This window comes from Haliotis rubra, unplaced genomic scaffold (assembly GCF_003918875.1).
Source record: "Haliotis rubra isolate DU_JTF1 unplaced genomic scaffold, ASM391887v1 Scf386, whole genome shotgun sequence".
Lineage (NCBI taxonomy): Eukaryota > Metazoa > Mollusca > Gastropoda > Lepetellida > Haliotidae > Haliotis > Haliotis rubra.
In genome coordinates, this window is record NW_025767064.1 from 511,548 (window position 1) to 524,052 (window position 12,505).

Sequence of the window (12,505 nt, forward strand, 5' to 3'; positions counted from 1 at the left end):
AATACTGTTATGCGTGATAATAATCAGAAACAGATTCTGTTGTAAGTGAAATATTCATATTTCGGAGTTTCTCAATCTTTTGTTTAATACCAAAATCTGAGATGAAAACCAGCCCAACATCAGAAATAGTCGGAGTTGTATGCATAGAATTAGCATAAAGTAATCTAGATGCTTTGTCGCGTGCAGAGTCGCCACTATGTAGTGAGGAGGTTAAATCAGCCATTGAAATATTCTCATTGAAGGTAAACAACATCCAGAATGTGATTTTGTCTGGCGGGAAATACAAATTTCGCTGAGGTTGTTATGGGGGTCAATTGACAGACAATCTTATCCATCATCCCTCGAATTATGGTGACACTTGGTATCTCGAACAACAGTTGTGATAATTTTAATGTTACCAAAGTGCGAATTTCCAAAGCATGTAGGTAAGAGTTCCAGCATGTATTTCGGTTAACTGGTTTTGAAAGCTTAGATTTAGATTATCGGTTGTGCAAAATTAAAACATGTCGAAAACTTATTAAGGACAACTTTATATTTAACACAACCTATCATCTCTAGTACTTATTATGAATGTGTTATAGGTAGAGTGAAAACTTCTGAAAAATGAAAACATAATCCGACGATAGCCATATTCTTGCAGCAGCTTTTATTTATAATATTTAATGTTTAAATTTTGACAGCCCCAAACTTATGTGTTAACAAATATCTGCACACCAACAATAAACAAAGTCTGTCTTTCTATGTATGTGTTGCATGGACAGTTATTCTTACTCCACTATCGTGTATCAAGTTTAGAATGCCCAGACAAACAGTCTTTGGTACAGAATTACAGATGTTTCAGATTCAGTGTTGAAAATGTCAACCATTCCATCAGGGGAGAATGGTGGCAGTTGTTTCTCAACCACTCAACAGAAACAATCAGTTAAGCAGATACAACCAGAGCATGAAACTTGAAAGTTACAAAGGCAAGGTTCAAGTTGTGAAATTGATGCATTTGTTGTAGCATAAAAAGATGAATGGAATTCCACAAGAGGATGAGGCGAAAAGGAAAGGATGTACAACTCAAAGTGATCATTGCTCAAACATGGCTAAGACAGTGTCTATTGCAGAAGAGGCTGCATCTGCTAATCCAACACAAAGGAAGTAACAGTATAGACATTTACGACATCGATAATGATGACTCGCAGAATTCTGTTGATTTGCGCCGGAACTATTGTTATGATATTGTCTCAGTAAAACAAAATGATTCACTAAATGAAAATCCAGATTCAACAGAACATCCTTCAAAGAAGCGCAGACTCTGTGATATAGTGATTGATGTGTCTAGTCAAACAAGTCCACTGTCTCTGACTGATGTGAAAGAGAAGTGTAGTGTTTTTTCAGAAGGTGAATTGAGCCAGGGACAAGACTGTGCTAGTCTTATTACTACCTCTGAAGACAGGGGAAATGATGTAAAATCAGAAATATTGCATCCCTTGAAATCCTTGCCTGATGTGTGTGATAGAGATAATGATGAGAACAAGCCAGAACCTCCAACAGAGAGACATGCTGGAGCTGACTTTGTGCATTGCAAGGACCAAGAACATCAAGGCCACCTCGGTAACTCACAAAGTAATATAAGACTTCAAGTAGATGTCAGTAACATAGATGGATGTGAAGGTGGTGGCCTAACAAATCAGACATCCAAAGTACTAGACGTAAATAACTGTGATAAAATGTATGCCAACAAGGACAATTCAGAAACACAGGACATTTCAAACAATGTTGATGTTTATGAGATCACAGACTTTGATGAACACAGCCAGTCACCGACTCCCCTGCACAAGAGGAAGAGGGTACTGCAAGCTAGGAATGAGGATGTTCGAAAACCAAACAGCCCCTCCAAAATGAAAGATTCTGTCTGTGATGACAGCATGGATTCTGTAACAGTTGGCTCTGTACCAGCGCCCAGGTCAAGTGGGCAGTCAAGAATAGGCTATGTTTACAGTGAGACCTTCCTTAACATCTGTGACAAGATGCCTAGGGTTGAACAGAGGGTAGGTCACACTTTACTTAGACTCACTGCTCAGTTTAATATTTACTGATGGAAACACATAAGGGAACACATTGCAGTGTTTCTTTATATGTTCTCAGATTTTCACCCACATTACATTACAAAGCTTGGAAGAAACCTGGAAATGATAAAGGAACATTTGAACTTTTATGTGTTCCTTTATTTGTTTTGCTCAGTATATATGGTGCATTATAAATTTATGTAACTAGCCACTCCTTTGAAATGGACTAATGATCGAAAGTCGACACTAAGACACTAAGAAGGGAACTCAGTAGCACCATCTCACATATACCGAAATAATTTATTATTTTCTGAGCCAATTTTCTTTTCTTTTTTCAGGCAAGTATGGTTCACAGGCTGATAGAAGCTTATGGCCTTGTCAAGTACATGAAGTGAGTTGTTTAACCATAGAATCCTTACAAAGTCAAACAACTGAACAGTGAGCAATAGACCATTCCTTTACATACACCAAGTGCATTTTTTTCAGAGTGATACCACCAAGGGAGGCAACTGCATCTGAATTGCTTCAGTTCCACTCACCAGAATATGTCCAGTTTCTGGAAAAGATCAGTGACCAAGAGGATGAAGAAAAATATGACCAAGAAGCAGAACAGTTTGGGCTCAGTCAGTGGTTTCTACATTCTATGCATTATACATATAATCATGATCTTGTTGTTCTTTTAATGCATGTTTACTGTTTGTGTTTGAAAAAGGTTTGAAGACAATTAAAATATTCCTCATAATTCCAACTAAAATGTGTAGATTTAAAATATGAATGTTCATTATGGAAGATTTTGATAAGAGAAGCCTATGCAAAGGATCAGCTATAAATCAATTAGTACATTAATTGGTTTTGCTCTACTAAATATAAATTGAGAAGTGACTTTGATGAAATGCAACAGTTGACAGTATGTCAGTTGTATCATGGTGTGTTAGCTATATTTTTAATTTATGCCTATGCAGGTTTCTTTGGTAAAAATATATGATCATGGGTGTTGTACTCACAAACCTTGAAACATAATGAAGGTGGATCAGGTTAGAATGGAGATTGCTCTGTTAGATATGGCTATATAATGAGATTTACTATACATTGTATAACTAAGACTGTAGACAATTGATAGTCATAGATTGCTTGGTCTCAGATTATTTAAGTTAGAGTGTATTGATGTGGACATTTAATTTAAGTTCAGTGTGATGTAATGTATACAACACTATGTGTGTGTGTTAGTGGTGTTCCGATTAATTGAAATAATCGAAGATTGGTCGCAGTGACCAAACGACCAAGCAATCGATCACATTTTCTAATAATCGAACATAAACGATTTTTTAACTACTTTTTTAGTCTTTGAAATACTTGACAATGGAACATATCGTTGAAGTGTCAGGGCCTGAAAACGTGTTTAATTCATAGAAAAGTCACTTCACTAACTGAAAAGCCATGACTGAATATTTCTTGTAGACTCCAGGAAGTTTATAAGTCATCACTTTAAAGTAGCAAGTTGCATCATGTTATACATATCTGCAATAACAACCTGGATAGGAAAATCTGAAAAATGACGCTAACCAATTTTTTCAATGATTGTTCGTTGGTAATGAAGCAATCATCGATTGTGATATTTCAACCAATTCCCAACACTAGTGTGTGTTACAGTGTTATTATATCTGGGCATAGTTTCAGGATATGATTGTTTGTTTCAGCATATGATTGCCCTGTCCATGTGGGAGTGTATGAGTATGCTGTGCTGGTTGCCGGGGCAACTGTCTGTGCTGCAGAGTTATTGGTTGATGGTTCTTGTGATATTGCCATGAATTGGTGTGGGGGATGGCATCATGCCAAGAGGTGAGTACTGATGAACAGGCACTATCCAGTGATCAACAGCATGAGTATCGATATCAATCTACGCAACTGAGATCACGATGACATGTACAAACCAAGCCAGCAATCCTGACCACCCGGTCCTGTTAGTGGCCTCTTACAACAAGCATGGGTTACTGAAGACCAATTCTAACACAGATCTTCATCGGTATACCAGTATTTACAAAGTTTCGATTATTTAAAAGTTTTACCTTGTTTTGATTTGTCGAAAAATCCTCTCCAATTGTATTTCCTTGCACTGAAAATGACTTTACCTGACTGAACTTTGAAGCCAAACTTTGGCATGTTTGTTTATTCATTTGATAAAATTATACAGTGTACAAATCTGTATACATGTAATTTAGTATAAACTAAATGATACATGATAACTAAACAGGGGTTCAAAATTCCCATCGCCCAATGCCCGGGACAAGTCAGTTTTCATTTCGGGCAATCAAAAAATGGTATATTACTTGTCCGTGGGCTACTAGATAATTTCTACTTATGGTTTCAAACTGCAAATAAACTTGGATTTAATTTCATATCTGCTCAAAATGTAGCTATAAAATTTCGCAATGATAATGAAGTAGAGTTATCTTTCTTTGCTATTTATGACTTTTCAATAAATAGTCCAGTAAACATTAACATCAAATACCATGTTGATGTATTCTTTCATAATTACATCATCATGATTATGTCATAAAATCAGGTCAAGTGGAAAATTAGTCAGGACAGGTTACTTTCTTAAAGTCACTTGCCCTGTGGCAAGTGGATTTTTAAATTTTTTTTGACCCCTGCTAAATGATAATGTCTATGTACAAGACCTGTATGTAGAAGGAGGGCCTGAGGAGGTACAAATTGCAGTGTGTTACCATACAGATATCGTATGAATATCTTTGTGTAAGATGTCTTCTGTTACAGAGACAGTGCCTCAGGTTTCTGCTACATCAATGATATCGTCCTCGGCATCCTAAAACTGAGACAGCGCTTTGACCGTGTCCTATATGTTGACATTGACCTTCACCATGGCGATGGTAGGTGTGGGTGCATGACATTGTCATATTTGTCTACAGGGTAAAGATGGGGGAGATAAGCCAAGTGAAATGCAAATACTTTGCACATCACTTTCTAGATAACACATGCAAACATTCCCACATTCACACGTTTACTAGCTGAAGCTTGGGGGCTAGGCCTCTGTACCGTGAGAGGGTTGCAGGGCAGGATAGCTATGTCATCTGACAGACTCCAGTTCTTAGGGTCGATTTGTTTTTTTTACTTTAATTAGCCTTTCCAGGATTTCTAGATGCTGGCCAGTGATACAAATGTCTGCCCAGTTGTGGTCCTTGGTAATAATGGTATGCCTGCAGTATACCCATGCTCAAGATGCACGATCTGGGTATTCCTCCCATATTTACTTGATTTAGCTGACTTGCTAAGAAAAAGGTAAAATACTTTTCAGCATGTACCACTGTTTGAGGAAGGATAACAATATATGGAGGAACAACTTCTTTATTGCTGTGAGAGCGACATTTCGGTGTAGGTTCTAACACCGTTATCAAGCAAGTGATGTCTTACTTGATAACAGTGTTAGAACCTACACCGAAACGTCGCTCTCACAGCAATAAAGAAGTTGTTCATCCATATATTGTTATCCTTCCTTACTGCTCCAACTTCTAAATGCCTCTCAAAGAAGACTTGTGATACTGTGATTGACTGATTGACTGAGTTTAGTTTTACGCTGTACTCAGCAATATTACAGCTATATGGCTGCGGTCTGTAAATAGTCGAGTCTGGACCAGACGATCCTGTGATCAACAGCATGAGCATCAATCTACACAATTGGGATACGATGACATGAGTTAACCAAGTCAGCAAGCCAGACCACCTGATCCCATTAGGGATCTTATGACAAGCGTGGCTTACTAACGATCAATTCTAATTCAGATCTTCAAGGGACTTATGACACTGTTACTTCTGTCTAACATATATCAAAGTTTGATATGTGACTCTGTGTGACTTGTGCCTCTAACATATGGCAAAGTTTGTGACTCATACCTATGTTTGACCTTTGACAGAGTTTGACATGTGGCACTGTCTGTGATATGGCAGTGTCCCGTAACTATGACACTGTTTGACATGACACTCTTTGCCACTAGGTGTGGAGGATGCCTTCTGTACAACCTCCAAGGTCCTCACAGTGTCCTTCCATAAGTACCTGTCTGGATTCTTCCCAGGTGAGTGTTTCTAGGACATGCATGGTAACTTTGTTTGGCCAAGTGATGCAGAAGTTGAAATACACAGTGATAAATATGACAGTACAAGGCAAACTTGGAGGCACAGATGGCCCAGTGGTCACTGAGTTCAGTCTTGTGTTCAAGGGTTTGAATCTCAATAATCACTCTTACTAGGATCCTTGGTATGTCCACACCATGAATGTGATTATAGTTCACGGAAAATGTGATTATTGTTTCACTGATAAACATGAAACTGTCAATGCCAGTTGCTCAAGACTTTGTCATATGCAATGTTTCATTAACAAAATTGTTTTGGGTCAAATATCTTTTTTACAAAGTAACACTGCTGATATCTCAAGCATATTGATATGTGAGCACATTATTTACAAATGATAACACAGATGAGGGACATAAATTACCAGTAATCAGGTTTGACATAATTAATGCCTAAGATTCTGACATGTCTGAAGCCGTCACAAAGTAAGGTTACTTCTGATGCATGAACTCTCGATGATGTCCTGCCAGGTACGGGTTCTCTCAGCGACGTGGGCATCGGTAAAGGCAAGTACTACTCTGTCAATGTTCCCCTGTTGGACGGGATCAAGGACACAGAATTCTCGGCACTCTTTAACAGGTAACTTGTTGATGTGTGAAGCTGCAAACATGGGCAGTAGGGTAGCCTATTGGTTAAGGCATTGCTTGTTGCGCTAGAGAACAGTTCTGTTTGCCCTATATGGGAACAATGTGTGACAGTATGACCCTATTTTTTTGTTCCCAGCTATTTAATATTGCATGGTCAGCCTGTTACACGTCTGATTACCTGTTACCATTGGTTACATTGAGTAAGTGAGTTTAGTTTTATGCCGCTTTTAGCAATATTCAAGCAAATCATGTCGGAGGATAAAAGAAATGGGCTTAACACATTGTACCCATGTGGGGAATTTAACCCGGTTCTTCGGCATGACAAACAAACACATTAACCACTATGCTGCCCCACCGCCCCCTATTGGTTACAGACTTGTCAGTAGTTTAATAATACAATGTAAGGATTAGTAAATATTCTGAGAAGAATTTGATATTCATTCAGAGTAATGACCAAAGTGAAGGAGAAGTTCCGGCCTGAGGCTGTTGTGTGTCAGTGTGGGGCAGATGGGATTGCTGGAGACCCAATGGAGTCCTTCAACCTCACACCCCTTGGACTTGGGAGATGTGTTTATATCTTGCAAAGCTGGAAGATTCCATTACTGCTACTAGGGGGAGGTAAGTGCTCCGATGTGGGTTACCTTGAAAAGGGCCTTTGATTCGGATTTCCAGTAGTGGAGATATAATATTGCTGGAATATTACCAAGTGCAACATAAAACCCTGCTCTCTCATTTATGTCCAAGCTGCACACCTCTTTTGATGACTGACATTTACGGACATCTGCTGATATCTACGGACACCTAATGATACCTACGGACACCTACTGATATCTACTGACATCTATGGACACCTACTGATATCTACTGACACCTATGACATCTACCAACACCTACTGACATTTACCGACACCTGATATTTACTGACATCTATGGACACCTACTGACATCTACCGGCACCTATGGACATCTACTGACACCTATGGACACCTACTGACATCTACCAACACCTATGGACATCTACTGACACCTACGGACATCTAATGACACCTACGGACTGTTTACAGGGACCTTTACTAGGTCTACTCAGAGGCCAATACTTGGACCCAGTTGGCAGTTTCTGGAAAAATTGCCCAAACTGCAATTCAACATTCGCCCATTCTTGCTTTTTGTTCTAACTAATGCTATGGTTCTGTAGATGTGACTTGTATTCACAGATAACCAAACACCAAGGTGTAGAAAAGGCTTTATTACATAGTGAACCGTGTTTGCATTGAGTCTAATACTAGAACTCAATCTTAAAATACTGATGATGTTGGAGAAATATAAACCTTAACAGAAACCAAATTTTGAACACAGCAATAATTTACAAAATTGCCTGCCAAGAGCAGTGACCCTGAAGTCTTTGATGAATCCATGTTGTTTATGAATCACCTCATTCATTGCCTCCCACTGACTGCCACCAGGGGGCTACAACCATGTGAACACCGCCAAGTGCTGGGCATTCCTCACCTCCCTGGCAATTGGGAAGAAACTACCTCAAGACGTCCCTGATCACAAGGTATTTTATTTGCCCTTCAATTATAAGTTCTTGTTATTTTCTGGAAATGGTATGCCATGTTTTGAAGTTAATTAGTTTATGTGGATCCTTGCCATGTGATCTTTGTAACATGAGTAGCCTCCCTTATATATTTTTATTGTCTGTCAGGTTGAGGACTTGTCATTGGTACATACTGTACCTGTCCTTGACTCTAGCCATAAGACTCTTATAAAATTGTGTTCAATGTTCAAATCTTACCAAGATCCCCCTAAAATAACGTTAAAGTCTACTGAGAATGGTCTGGAGGGCCAAGTGGGGCTTCAAGACCCTGTTTTGTGCAGTGATCCCTAACCCTTATCAAGCATTTGACTGTGTATTTGCAGTTCTTCATGAAATATGGCCCTGACTATGATCTGAGCGTTTCTGCTGGCAACAGGAGAGACAACAACTCCCGTGACTACCTATCCAAGGTCTACAGGCAGGTCATGGGTCAGTAAGATGGACATTTTGTTGTATTATCATGTTTCACTTCTCTTTCTGATTGCTCCAAAGATGTAAATTCAACTTTGGGTACTAATCAATGACAATGACAAACATGTGACAGACCAATCTTCTTATGTGGTGTAGTAAACCTCATCAACACCACATTACATGCTCTTGCAGTTTGTTGATATCCAGAATCATGTTGTTATTTCAGAGAATTTGAATCTCATCACAAGTTGATAAACTTGTCCCTGACTGCCTCTTGTCCCTGACTGCCTCTTGTGCCTGAATGTGGGTAATGTGACCTCTGCTGAAGGGAGACAACTGCTACTACTCTCTGCCACATCCCCAGACATCCTTGCAGCATCCATCATCAACGTATGTTGCTGGGATAGTTTCTTCAATGTGGTGCCGATGGATTAACATAAATACTTATCCCAGTGATGCTAAAAGTAACTGTATAGAGAATCTCAGTGTGGAACTGATATTAAGTATATGTATACCAATAAGATGCTATCAGTAGTGGCTGGCTGGCTGGCTTGGAGTTACATATCAGAGAAGTAACTCAAAGCAAACATGCCCAAAGCATCTGAAAGGAATCAACATATACTATTCACACTTTGCTAAGGATCAAATCATGGATTCAACAGAAAACTATGATGTGGGGTCAAATTGGATTTAAATATCGAAGCTTATTGTAAGCATGGATCCTAGGTTTCAGTGTGTCATTTCATCTTGTGGATCCAATACCTGCTATTGACAGGTGTTGTGTACTTGTCAGTGACTTGTTCCATGATTTGCAAAATGGTTGATTGGTGCCATGAAAACCATTTTTATGGTTACTCATGTATCAAGTGCATAAGGTTAGATTAAAGTGACTGTTTGCCTAAAGAAGGGTTACCATATTATTATTTATCCAGTTTTAAATGGATACAGTTTCAAATTATGAATCTATGTTTAAGTAAAGTAGTGAATGTTTGTGATCCTTAGCAAAGTGTAAGTAGTATATTTCACATCACTGATGAGAGGTGACATAATTATGCATGGATTACTAACCATACAGCAGCCCATGAATAAAGACCTAACTTTGTGCATTTTGTGAATAAATAAAAATTAAAACTATTTCATCACCATAGATTATCGATGTATGATATTATCGATGACACAGTTTTCATCTTGAATCACCATAATTCACATCATCTGATTATTGATCAGCCCGAATAGGTTTCTGTGATTATGAATTTGGAGTGTGTTAGTGTTTGGAGTGTTAAGATTTTTAGTTGTCAATTATATACATCAGATACATTTTGTACAGTCTTGCATATAATTTTAAGATATTGGATTATTATAGACATTTTAATGATACTGATATTTTGTTTTCATTGTGAAGATCAAATGTGTTAGGTAAGTGAGTGAAAGGGAAAGCATTGTTCCACACCAGACAAGGTAGATCAATGGATGTTAGTGAGACCATTGTTCCACACCAGACAAGGTAGATCAGTGGCTGTTAGTGAGACCATTGTTCAACACCACACAAGGTAGATCAGTGACTGTAAATGAGACCATTGTTCCACACCTGACAAGGTAGATCAATGGTTGTTAGTGAGACCATTGTTCCACACCAGACAAGGTAGATCAGTGGCTGTAAGTGAGACCATTGTTCCACACCTGACAAGGTAGATCAATGGCTGTTAGTGAGACCATTGTTCCACACCAGACATGGTAGATCAGTGGCTGTTAGTGAGACCATTGTTCCACACCAGACAAGGTAGATCAATGGCTGTTAGTGAGACCATTGATCCACACACAGACAAGGTAGATCAGTGGCTGTTAGTGAGACCATTGATCCACACCACACAAGGTAGATCAGTGGCTGTTAGTGAGACCATTGTTCCACACCACAAGGTAGATCAGTGGCTGTTAGTGAGACCATTGTTCCACACCAGACAAGGTAGATCAATGGCTGTTAGTGAGACCATTGTTCCACACCAGACAAGGTGATCAGTGGCTGTTAGTGAGACTATTGTTCCACACCAGACAAGGTAGATCAATGGCTGTTAGTGAGACCATTGTTCCACACCAGACAAGGTAGATCAGTGGCTGTTAGTGAGACCATTGTTCCACACCAGACAAGGTAGATCAGTGGCTGTTAGTGAGACCATTGTTCCACACCACACAAGGTAGATCAATGGCTGTTAGTGAGACCCTCCACACCACAAAGGTAGATCAAGGTAGATCAAGGTAGATGGCTGTTAGCATTGTTCCACACCAGACAAGGTAGATCAATGGCTGTTAGTGAGACCATTGTTCCACACCAGACAAGGTAGATCAGTGGCTGTTAGTGAGACCATTGTTCCACACCACACAAGGTAGATCAATGGCTGTTAGTGAGACCATTGTTCCACACCAGACAAGGTAGATCAGTGGCTGTTAGTGAGACCATTGTTCCACACCAGACAAGGTTGATCAGTGGCTGTTAGTGAGTGACCATTGTTCCACACCAGACAAGGTAGATCAATGGCTGTTAGTGAGACCATTGTTCCACACCAGACAAGGTAGATCAGTGGCTGTTAGTGAGACCATTGTTCCACACCAGACAAGGTAGATCAATGGCTGTTAGTGAGACCATTGTTCCACACCAGACAAGGTAGATCAGTGGCTGTTAGTGAGACCATTGTTCCACACCAGACAAGGTAGATCAGTGGCTGTTAGTGAGACCATTGTTCCACACCAGACAAGGTAGATCAGTGGCTGTTAGTGAGACCATTGATCCACACCAGACAAGGTAGATCAGTGGATGTTAGTGAGACCATTGTTCCACACCAAACAAGGTAGATCAGTGGCTGTAAGACCATTGTTCCACAGCAGGAGAAGGTAGATCAGTGCCTGTTAGTGAGAGCAACTGATCTACCTTTTCTGTGTTGATCAGTGCTCCAACAGCCACAAATCTCCCGTGTCAGGTATGGATCAATGCCAGGATATTTTTCGAAAAAAAGGAAAGTTGACAATGGGTAAGATGAATCAATCCTCTTGTTGTCCGAATCTCTATGTAGAGATCTAAATCTGAAAACTTGTCTTTCTGGTTTCACTGGTTCTATTTCTGGAGTTTTTCCATGTTATAAACACTGAATCAATATATGAATCATAGATTCCCACTTCCCGAAGAAGAAATAACTCATTAAGAAATGCAACCTTTTGTTTTGATGCTTGGAGCCACTGACACCACTCCATATCACAACCCTAATCAAATGGCATGCCTTGGAAGTGCATTGTGTGCTGTTTGAACGTATGACGACCTTTAGGCCAAAGAGTATTCTATACAAACAGATCTATATCATGGCCTGGCCTTGTTTAAGGATGGTTTGTGTCACTGGTTCGTCAGGACATTCATGGTTAGACCATCACTACCTAATGTATCCCGAGGGCGAACTATACTGGCCACATAAAAGAAACTGTGCACACAGAAAATATAAATATAGGCACACAGCGCTTTTTATACATTAAATACAGGTGTGAACATAGCAAATATTTGAGACAATCAAACGTCTGTGCAGCTGTACACAACATGTGAAACTCAGAAATTGCTGTCACTATCGAAAGCTTGGTCTTTGGTCATTCAAATGTTCACAAATTCACATGAGAAGTCACATGCACATCATGCAAGGTAGATCAATGGCTGTTAGTGAGACCATTGATCCACA

The 12,505-nt window shown here is 39.5% G+C and overlaps 1 protein-coding gene across 3 annotated transcripts; it reads left to right on the forward strand.

Moving 5' to 3' along the window:
- The first annotated feature begins 88 nt into the window (after positions 1-88).
- Positions 89-9,484, forward strand: LOC124286567 (histone deacetylase 8-like). Of its 3 annotated transcripts, none has more exons than XM_046722937.1 (12): positions 89-242; positions 1,004-2,036; positions 2,393-2,445; positions 2,541-2,677; positions 3,752-3,893; positions 4,830-4,942; positions 6,065-6,142; positions 6,668-6,776; positions 7,230-7,402; positions 8,248-8,342; positions 8,705-8,810; positions 9,019-9,484. In XM_046722937.1, the coding sequence occupies exons 2-12, from the start codon at positions 1,017-1,019 to the stop codon at positions 9,042-9,044; spliced, it is 2,052 nt and encodes a 683-aa protein (XP_046578893.1). In that variant the 5' UTR covers positions 89-242; positions 1,004-1,016; the 3' UTR covers positions 9,045-9,484. The 3 variants fall into 3 exon arrangements, with proteins under 3 accessions (XP_046578893.1, XP_046578895.1, XP_046578894.1); XM_046722939.1 differs by lacking the exon at positions 89-242 and adding an exon at positions 258-425; XM_046722938.1 differs by lacking the exon at positions 89-242 and having other exon boundaries at positions 602-2,036.
- The last annotated feature ends 3,021 nt before the right edge of the window (positions 9,485-12,505 follow it).

Coding starts and splice junctions, on each gene's coding strand:
- LOC124286567 (XM_046722937.1), top strand. CDS start 1,017: ATGGAATTCCACAAGAGGATGAGGCGAAAAGGAAAGGATGTACAACTC. Junction 2,037..2,392: donor TGCCTAGGGTTGAACAGAGG/GTAGGTCACACT, acceptor TTCTTTTTTCAG/GCAAGTATGGTTCACAGGCT. Junction 2,446..2,540: donor GGCCTTGTCAAGTACATGAA/GTGAGTTGTTTA, acceptor CATTTTTTTCAG/AGTGATACCACCAAGGGAGG.